This window comes from Mandrillus leucophaeus, unplaced genomic scaffold (genome assembly GCF_000951045.1).
Source record: "Mandrillus leucophaeus isolate KB7577 unplaced genomic scaffold, Mleu.le_1.0 Scaffold68, whole genome shotgun sequence".
Taxonomy (NCBI): Eukaryota; Metazoa; Chordata; class Mammalia; order Primates; family Cercopithecidae; genus Mandrillus; species Mandrillus leucophaeus.
The window spans coordinates 2,537,678-2,548,105 of record NW_012107363.1 but is presented as its reverse complement, the minus strand read 5'-3'; the positions used below and the strand labels follow the sequence as shown (position 1 = coordinate 2,548,105).

General features: G+C 51.9%; 1 protein-coding gene across 2 annotated transcripts in view; it reads left to right on the top strand.

The window, feature by feature from the left end:
- Positions 1 to 7,386, top strand: part of AFAP1 (actin filament associated protein 1) — a 137,083-nt gene extending 129,697 nt beyond the window's left edge. For both annotated transcript variants that reach the window (XM_012002172.1, XM_012002171.1), the window contains one exon: positions 4,790 to 7,386. In XM_012002172.1, the coding sequence (XP_011857562.1) occupies positions 4,790 to 4,816 (27 nt within the window). In that variant the 3' untranslated portion in view covers positions 4,817 to 7,386. The remainder of the gene's footprint in view (positions 1 to 4,789) is intronic.
- The last annotated feature ends 3,042 nt before the right edge of the window (positions 7,387 to 10,428 follow it).

Below are 10,428 nucleotides of genomic sequence, written 5' to 3'. Positions count from 1 at the left end.
GCATTAGGAGATATACCTAATGTAAATGACGAGTTAATGGGTGCAGCACACCAACATGGCACATGTATACATATGTAACAAACCTGCAAGTTGTGCACATGTACCCTAGAACTTTTAAAGTATTATAAAAAAATAAAAAATTAAAAAAAAAAAAAAGAAGAGAGTCCAGGAATAAACTTGCCTCCAGCCCCCTCCCTAGCACCGCTAGCTGTGTGAATCAGGCTCTGAGGGCCTTGGAGGAACCTCTTTAGTCCCTCCTGAGGCAGCGTCCAGTCTTCTCATGGGATTAGCCACTAGCAAGTTTTGATGCTAAACTTTAAAACCTCAGAAATTTTTAAAACACAGTTGATCAAAGCAAACGGGTCCTGGCTGCAGCAGCAGAAAGTGCTGTGTGTGTGAAAGCGCACGGCTTATGATGGCGTGAGCTGGGGAGCCATAGGAGTGTGGTTTGCCCCACCCGAGGGGCTGGAACGCCGGAGCCCTTCCTGTACCGGCTCTGTGGGTTCCTCTCACTACCGGAATTAACTTTTTTTTTTTTTTTTTTTTTTTGAGGCAGGGCCTCACTCTGTGGCCCAGGCTGAGTACAATGGTACCATCACAGCTCACTACAGCCTTGACCTCCTGGGCTCAGTTGATCCTCCCACCTCAGCCTCCCAAGTAGCTGGGACTACAGGTGTACACCAATATGCCCAGCTAATTTATTGTATTTTTTTTAGAGATGAGGTTTGGCAGTATCGCCCAGGCTGGTGTTGAACTCCTGGGCTCGGGTGATCCTCCTACCTCCCGAAGTGCTGGATTAGAGGCGTTAGCCGCTGCGCCCAGCCGGGCATTCTTTGCGGCTTTTGGAGCCCACTCCGACTTGGCAGGAATAGGTGTTTCCTGCGAGATGGGAATATGAGTACCACCCACCTGCTGTGCTCTTTGGGGTGCTCACAGGAGGGCCCCTAAGAAACATGGTTGTCCCCAGCTGTCCCCCAGAACAGCAGTCCTCCATGGCAGATTCATGTACTGAAGACCTGTGTGTTGGCGAGTCTGGAAGGGAGGAATGGCTGACTGTCGTCTCCGTTGCTTTTCTTTGTATTTGCCAAGTGTTCTCAGCTGGTGACCACTGGGCTCGCTGGTGGAGGATATGTTTTGCCTGGGGGGTGTTTAGAACTGAGCTGCCCGATGACATCCCGCTAAGGACCTGCAGATGCGAGATGCTGTCAATGGACTTCATCTGTTTGGTTTCCTTATCATCAAAGAAATCGGACTGAAAATTCTGTGGTCCCGACCCTCGAAAGGGCTCCTGTCACTGCGTGTGCTTCCGTCACGCAGAGGTTCAGGCGCCCCCTCCCTTCTGCTCCCTCTGGGTGAATGGGGAGTGAGTGATCCTGGGCCACCTCGGATGCACAGCCAGCTGTCCAGACGGGTCCCCATTGACAGGTCCAGAAAACAGCGGAAGCCCCTCTCGTCCCTCCAGCTGAGAATCTTGTTGCAGAAGTCAGAAGGGGACGGACTGAGCAGGGTTTCCCAGGATTTCTGAGAACAAGTGACAAGGGACCCCCGGTTGGAGGTGGGGATTGTGGTGGAGCCTGTAGATGCTGAGAACATGAATGCATTTGGGTACCGTAAACTTGTCATCTGCCTCCTGCCTTTTTCTGAGGACCAAGGGGTCTGACGTATTCTGGCTGTGGGAAGCACTACCCGGCTGCGGTATTCCTGAAATACCTTCCAACTCTTGGTGAGGAGCACTGAGCACGAGAGAGGGTTCTAAAAAGTCAGACGACTTCCAGTCCCATGCCCCAGGGCTTCCTGGCTCAGAACCACCCACCAGGCACAGCTCCAGGCCAGGTGTCCCTTCCCTTCATCTGGGCAGGCCATGTGCCAAGGGACATCCGGGCATGGAAACTGTGGCTCCACTCTGGGAGGTGCCCGAGGGGCAGGCGCTGAGCTGCTCCAGATTTCATGCCGCTGCCTCTAGTGACACATTCACCTGGAGATTCTGTTTCCTGCCCTGCTCCGAGTTAAGCGGAGTCTACCGGTTCTCATCCTGTCACTTATTCTGTGGCCAGTGTGACCTGGGCTTGGAAATGTCACTGTTTCTTAGACTTGTCTGCTAAACTTATGTGGCACCGTGTGGAGGTATCATGGGGTCTTCCCTCTCTCAAACCCCCACTGCCTGGGAGGAAATGGGGGATGTGTACAACAGAGGACTGCCCTTGAGCGCCGACCTCGTGACCTTGTCCCCTGGGCATGCTTCTCTGCTTACAACAGCCCACATAGCTACCCCAGGGAGGCTGCTGAAGGGGCAAGAAGGCATGAGGCGTACCCAGCTAACCATCCTCCCCTCTGCAGAATACTTCCGCCAAGAGTCAGAGTGCCTCAGCATGGTTTTATCATCGCTGTGGTTTGGGGTTTATTTCTGCCAGATTTGCTAGCATTGTGCATTTAACCATGAGTTGAACTTGAGCTCTTGATTGAGAAAAGATGAGAAATTGTTCATTGTATGCAGCATGCAGAGACGTGCAGTGTACTCATGACCCAGTTAATGAGCCCCTGGAAGGAGAGTGGGAGTCAGGCATCTGCATCCCGGCGCAGGGTCACCGGGCACAGAGAAGAAAGCCCGTGTTTGGTGGCCAGGCTCATGGTGTGCCGGCTGCTGTGGTCGGGGCATTCACAGAGCCTTTCTCCTTTGATCTTCCCAATCGCGCTTTGAAGTCTTTGGTGGGACTCACGTTGTACCAAGGCTCAGAGAGATGAAGCAACTTCTCCAACCCCCCCCTACAGTGGCTGAGGCACAGAAAGTCTGGCCCTGGCATCTGTGCCTTCTGCTGTCCTCCTCCAGAGCCATCCATGCGGGGAACTGAGGGCCTCTGTCCTGCATGGTGCTGCTGCTGCTCTGACCTGCGTCTGCTCTTTCGCCTCCTCTTTCTGGAACTCAATCCCATGACCAAATCCCATTTCAAATCCCCCCATTTCAAATCCACATAGCTCCAGAGACCAGGAGTAGTCCAGGCGTCTGCCTCTGTGCAGCTGCACTGGGTGTTGAGGACCCAAAGATGAGTGGCTGGAAAGGAAGAAGCAAGGAAGAACATGGAGGGTGTGTATCTGGTAGGGAGGGGCAGGTACATTTATTGCTGTGACATGGCTTGTTGAAAAGCACAGAAACTGCACAGAAGATGGGAGCATTGCCTCCCTGAGTCAGGGCAGGAAGGGGCACAGGGTGGGGGTGGGGAATCACTGAAGCCTAGTCCTCAGGATACATGAGGCTGGCCAGGTGATGTCAGGTGGAGAACGGGCATGGGTGTGTGTAGAGAGAAGCAGATATGAAAGCCAGAGTGTGGCCTGTCGGGAGGCAGCAGGGCAAAGTGGAGATGGGAGGCCTTTGCTGTGGAACAGTGGTTTGGGCGCCCAGCTTTATCACTTTGGACCTAAGGCAAGTCACTAAGCATCTGTCTCCTTATCGATCAATTGAGGCAGGGTCTTGCTCTGTTGACCAGGCTCAAGTGCAGTGACGGTCATGGCTCACTGCAACCTCAAACTCCCGGGCTCAAGCAATCCTCTCGCCTCAGCCTACCGAGTAGCTGCGACTACAGGTGTGCGCCACCACACCCAGCTAATTTTTGTATTTTTTGTAGAGTTGGGGTCTCCCTGTGTTGCTGAGGCTGGTCTCACACAATCCTCCCACCTCACTCAGCCCTTCCAAGTGCTGGGGTTCCAGGCATGAGCCCCGCAGCTACCTGTCTCTTCACTTAGGAAGTGGGAGTACTGTCCACCTTGCAGAACTGTCATCAGACCAGACACAGCCATGCCCAGTGCATAGCACAGTGCCTGCCCGGTGCCCACTGTCCCTGCTCTCGCTTTGCTGGCACTGTGTAGACCACAGCCATCCGCAACCAGCACTCAGGGCCTGTGGATGGAACAAGTCCAGCTGCTCCACTGACTGGGTTTAAGCATCCATGTATTTTTTTAAAAAACATTTTTCTATTATGGTAAAATAAACACAATGTAAAATTGACCATTTAAAGCATTTTTAAGTCGATAGTTCAGCGGCATTAAGCACATTCCCACTGTTGCACAGCCATCACCACCATCCTTTCCAGAACTTTCTCATCTTCCCAAACTGAAGCTGTGTCTCCATTAAACACTCACTCCCCAGCCCCCCCACCCCAGCCCTCGAGACCCACTATTCTACTTCCTTTTTTGTTTTTATATTTTTTGAAATAGAGATGAGGTCTTGCTATGTTGCCCAGGCGGGTCTCAAAACTCCTAGCCTCATGCCATCCTCCTGTCTGTGCCTCCCCCAGTACTGGGATTCCAGGTGTGAGCCACTGCCCGCGGCCCACTTTCTGTCCTGGTTAGACTTTTCCAGGTCCCTCATGTGAGGGAAATCATTACAGGATTTATCGTTTTGTCACTGGCTTGTCTCTGATCATGTCCTCAAGGTCCATCCAGGCTGCAGCATGTGTCAGAAGCCCTTCCTTTTTAAGGCTGAATATGTGGTGGTGTCTGTACCCGCCGTGTCTTTTGTGTCTATCCATCGGTGGGTATTGGGTTGCCTCCGCCTCCTGTCTGTGTGAGTCGTGCTGCTGTGAACGGGGGGTGTGGTATCTGCTGGAGACCATGCTGTCCATTGTGATAGGTAAATACCTAGCAGTGGAATTGCCGGGTCATTGGTCATTGATTGTGTTTAGTTTTCTGCAGTAGCCGAGCACCCACCTGCTCTGAGTCGAATGTGGATGGTGGCGTGGCTTGTCCAGCCTGATCCTCTTGCCCTGTCGACTTACAAGACTTTCCTTTTCTCTAGGAATGGGAATTGAAGAACGGGACATAGGGGACAGCAGGACTGCTCCAGCCTCAGAGACTGCACACCCCCTTGCCCGTGTCCTCATCTGTGTGACGGCAGGAAGCTCTGCCCAGAGTGGCCTCAGCTGCGCGACTCCAGAGGCTTCACGACCGAGCTCTGAGGCCAGTGCCTCTCACCCAGGCCCACTTGCATTCCTTCTACTGTATACTGGCGCCTTTAAAAAAGATGTACTTGTAAGACTTTGGTCCCCAACTTTTGTTAAAAAACAAAAAAAGTGATGGAAAGGTGTTTGAAAGGATGCTATCAGGCAAAGTGACATCTTTCTAACCAGTTAAGCCATTGCTTTCACCGATTCCAGCCCAGCCCTGGACTGAGGATGGATGGTTCTGTGAGCCCCCAAGTGAAACCTTTCGACGGGGAAGAGCTTGGATCCCCGGCTGCCCCGGGCATGAGTGTGGCTGGCGCGTGGGCACTGGGCTCGCCTCGCACACCCACCAGGAGGGCCAGGGGCTTACACAACCCTGACGTGGACTCTGTGTCTTGGCGTACCCTCCCCACGTGCCCGTCCCCCTCGTCATCAGAGGTAAAGGCATGAGAAAATCACGCTGTGAAACATTTTTTACCTTTTATTATTTTTTGGACAGATGCTTTTGTCACCAAGACATGAAAAGCTGCCATTCTTCTTAACCTGTTTTTTAAGAATTTTTTTTGTTGTGTGTCACACTTAGATCTAAGGATTTTTCAGAGGTTCCTTATTTTATTATTTGTGCTACTTTTGACAGGTAGCAGAGGGTTTTAACACTTCACTAACAGTGTGCCCTCCTCCCCCTTGGGCTGGCATCCCCAGCCCTTAATCCACATCGGAGCCGGCAGGTGCTCCTCCCACCAGGAGCCTCTGGGGACAGGGGCTGGCTGCTCGCCACTGTACAGGACGTTTACTGCTGCGTGGGCCAGGGCAGTCCTTTGAAAGGGAAGCAAGTTCTGGAACTTGTTCCCTCATGGAATTATAACATCTTAGAGCACGAGGCAGGAATTCCAGGGCCTCCTGCCCCTCCCTCTCCCTTCCTCCAGCTTGTCAAGTTAAACCACTAATGCATGGGTGGGCCTGGCCGTGCTGCCTCTCCTGAGTGGGGTGGGTGCGGGTAGGGCCCCTTTCCCAGCTTTCTTACTTGCCTTCTGTGCAATATCGCTTGGAGAATTCAGATGCCTAAGGCATAAAGGAAAAAAAAAACAGAGTTCATGGTTTGAGCTGGTATCTACTCCCTGGGTTTAAAAGTCAGATTTAACTTCTTGGTCTCCCGGAGACCGCTGTCAGGAATTCCCCATTACGGGAAGATGCAGTCACTGATGACAAAATAAGTCGCCCCTGAAAGCCTCCGCAGGCGGATTCACGGAGACCAGTCCCAGCAGCGACCGCCCCTTCCCTGAGCAGAGAATAGAGAGGTGTCACACTTGGTGCAAGCCTTCTGTCCAGTGTCCAGAATGTCCTTTGTCACGCAGAGGAAGAGACGGCAGGAAAACACTGACAAGGAGTTTCCCCCAGACATGCTTTCAGAGCGCCAGCCATGTGGCACACGGGACTGTACAGTTAGGATTCATGTTGAAGGTCGTGGTGCCTGAGGCATGCAGGGGCCACATTGGATTACTCGAGCGGAAAAGTGGTCTCCCGTGTATAAGAAAGTTTTACAAGAACTGGAAGCTGCTGCAGTCCACCTGAAACTTGAATTGATCGCAAAGCCATCTGCCGGGAGCGTGTTGGGTTCCTGAGCCGTCAGCCGGCGTTCCTCCTCTGACGCACGTTCCTCCTGGCCTAGTCCGTGGAGGCCCATTACACCAGCATCCGTGATGCCAGCTTCCCACTAGGACATCCAGGCAGGTCGGGCGGGGACGCCACACGTCTCAGGGCCGGTCCACTGCGTTGCCATAGAGGAGCCCTCCCTCCGGTGGGGACTTCCCACCATTGCAGGCAGCTGGGACCACTTCGTATCCCACAAAATGCATTTTCTATAAAGGGGAAAACGTTGGCTCCTCCATCGGTTTTTGCTGCCTTCGGGTCAGATAGTTTCCCCAGTTGAGGCTCTTGGGCCATTCCGATTGGCAGCCTGCTTTGCCGAAGAGAACTGTGCGAGGTTTTGGTGGTTAGGAGAAGTGGGAGATGGCCAGCCTGAAGTCTCAGTCCTGGCCCAGCACAGGGGGGCAGCGGCGAGCCGGCAGGTGAAGCGGTGTGTCACATGGGCCTGAGCCGTCACCCGCCAGCTTCCTCACCGGGTAAGGAGGCCCCAGAGCCTTAGCAGGGACTTGCCCAAGGGCACAGCTGATTGGTGCTCGACTCCCAGCATGCACATTTTGTTTTAAAAACCCAGGCTTGTAATTCACTGCCACAACCATAAGCCTTTTAAAGAGGAGGCAAACTTTCACGAATCCCATTGTGGTCCATAGAGCCTTTCAAAATGGGTGCCCTGGAAGGGGGCCCTGACATTGGATTCCCTCAATGCCAGATACTCCCTTGAAATTTCGCATTTGATCAGAAAGTTTAAAGCATTTACTTCAGAATAAGTTATTTATTTGTATATGTTCAATAAATAGTTTTTAATTTATATCTGTACATATTAGACACACACGAGCCATCCTGCCAGAATTCTGACAGTGATCTCATTTTATCACCCTCCCAAAACGTGCCCCAGGAACAAGCACCCCTTGCCTCTGTGGCAGCTGCAAGTGTGTCTGATTTCATAATGAAGCCAGGTTGTGGGGGCAAGAGGCCCAACAGGCAGGCCAGGGTCCCTGGAGAAGCCATGATGAGGTGTGCAGAGGCCCGACAGGCAGGCCAGGGTCTCTGGAGAAGCCAGGATGAGGGGTGCAGAGGCCCGATAGGCAGGCCAGGGTCCCCGGAGAAGCCAGGATGAGGGGTGCAGAGGCCCGACAGGCAGGCCAGGGTCTCTGGAGAAGCCAGGATGAGGGGTGCAGAGGCCCGATAGGCAGGCCAGGGTCCCCGGAGAAGCCAGGATGAGGGGTGCAGAGGCCCGACAGGCAGGCCAGGGTCCCCGGAGAAGCCAGGATGAGGGGTGCAGAGGCCCAACAGGCAGGCTATGGCTCCCTCTTCCCAGAATCTAGGGGCATCTAGGGCAAGGCCCATCTGTCTGCAAGGCCAGTAGCTCCCTCCCTCGGCTTCCAGAGTCTGTGGCGGTTGCAGGGTAACCAGTGTGGGTCTGCTGGGTCACCCCAGGCACCAGACTTGACCCAGGAGCACGGGCCACTGTCCATGAGACCTTCCATGAGACCTTCCCTTGGGGCTGGCAGGTGGCCATTTACCAGCTGGGTCAGTCCCGTCTCGCCCTCTGTGCCTGAGCCCTGGCGTGGCCAGGCCTAACCTTCCCCTGTATCTTTCTCGTCCCAAAGTTATTATTGGCTATTTCTAAATAGACAGAACTACCCTAAAAGGTGGAGATTTACTCCTTTTGAAAAGTCTGTTTCAAAAAGGATGTCCTCAGCTCTGGAGGCCACCCCCAGGAAGGAGTTTGAGATTCGTTATCATTATGGCCACAATTTGGCGCTTGTGCACGGGATTCAAAGGGCAGTGTTGAAGCCAGGGTTAGGTATAGGGTTGTGGGCAAAGCTCCCTTGTTTGTGGCCACCCCTTACCTTTCCAAAGAGGCTGTAAACTCACCCACTATTTGGGGGGATGTAAATTTTGCCCACAGACTTTGCTACCCAGGTGAGGTGCTCTGTTCATGCACCAAACTCATGTCATTTGACACCATCCAAGGATGGGTAGCCTGTCGTGTGGCCGGTGACCCGCACCTAGAGAAAAGGCACGTCATGCCGCAGGGCAGGGCCGACACCTTGAGCTCACAGGTGGCCCCTGCAGTCAGGTGGATGTCCATCCTTGAAACAGCCTCTTCTGGGAGCACAGCACTGGAGGTCTCAGGCGTCAGGGTTGGCTGGCAGGGTGCCCTGCAGCTTACATAAAGGTCGTGGCAATACTTCAATGTTAAATTATTACCTTCCTCTTACTAAAATAATTTTCTAATGGGAACAGTAACTTCAAGTTCATGACATAGTTTGAAGGAGGATAATTCTTTTTTTTCTGGTTGTCACTGTCTTGTCACCATGATGGGCTGGGTTCATACTGTGAAATAAACTAAAGTGAAACCAAAGCATTCCTGCCGTAAACACGTGGCACAGCACCGTGGAAAAAGCAAAGCCACCTCTATTCGTGAGTCCCCAAGCCATAGCAGGCCACTCCATCGTCTGTAAAGGGAAGGAAACTGCGCCTGGGAAGTGGTGGGCTTCAGACGCGTCCTTTTGCCCGCAGTTCATGAAACAGTTCCAGCTCTGGTCTTCCAGAAAACCTCAACTTCACCGTGCACAAGTATTACCCGGTCTTTTTAGTGTAGCCATGGAGGATACTTTCAAAAGGAGCTCTTCAGATCATAATTCTTAGGGACCAAAGGTGTTTTTAATGAGATAATCTTTTTGATTTTCTAACAAGAAAGGAAATATTCACTTTAAATTTTAACATCAACTTTTAAAGGATACTCAGAATTAATTGACCATGGCGATAGGTTGTAAAATGTTTTCATATTAAGAATGTAATTATTTCCTTATTGTATTTTTTAAAAGCTAAAGTCATATTTAAAATTCTCTTTGAAAGAAACAGGCAAAGAAACAGCAAAGATTTTTTTAAATTAAATATGTTGGTAGTGCCCATTTTAAATGACTGTAAATATATTTTCACTGTTTCTCAATGTATTTAATTCATAAAGTAAAAATTTTATGAAAAGCAACTTGCAAGGAAAATCCTAGTTTTCAGTCCACTCGCCCCATTTTGTAGTAGCTTCACTGAATTTCCGGCTTTCCTGGTTGATTTTTCTACTGTTTCACGTCGTGTAACCCTAGACTGGCGCCCTTGGCGTGCACCTTTGTGTATGAATAAACTTCTGTCCGCGAGCCCGGTGTCTTGACTGCCCTTGGTGTGTGCTGCAAACTGAGAAGTGGCTGCGTTTCCTGAAGTCCTTGCTGTCAGGTGGGTGTGGGGGGGGGGGGGCTCTCGCTGACCTTGGGCCACCTACGGAGGGGAGAGGGGTCAGGAGTGACACGTGGAGGGAAGAAGTAGGCAGATGAAGGAACCGTGGTTTGTATTAAAAAGTAGTTTTGAGTCCACAGAGCTGAACATCCAGTTCAAGAGACGTTTTGTGCACCCGCGGTGAGGCCGACTGTACCAGGTGCTGGAACTAGAAACGGGTCAGCTACAACTCCTGCCCTCAGGGAGCTTGCTCCAGGCAGGACGACATAGAAAGAGATCCCGGGTGCGTCTTTTGTGTAGAGGACTGTGAAGATTTCTGGAATCACAGAGCTGCTAAGTTTGAGGCTGTTGGGGAGGGTTTTTACACAGGAGTGGGGGTTATTGGAGCGAGGCTGTTGTGTTTAAATAGGAGTTCTGCAAGGAGAGAAGTCATTTTCCAAGCACCCTCAACCTGCCCTTTGACGCCGTGAGCGGCGTGTCCTCCCAGGCAGCGTCCAAGAAGGCTGAGCGTCCCCTGCTGCACTGTTAATTATTCTGTGGTGGGCGGTTCGTCGTGTGGGCAGAATCTGGTTAAAGCTTTTAACAGGCCATTTTTAAAGTAACGGTCCTTGCT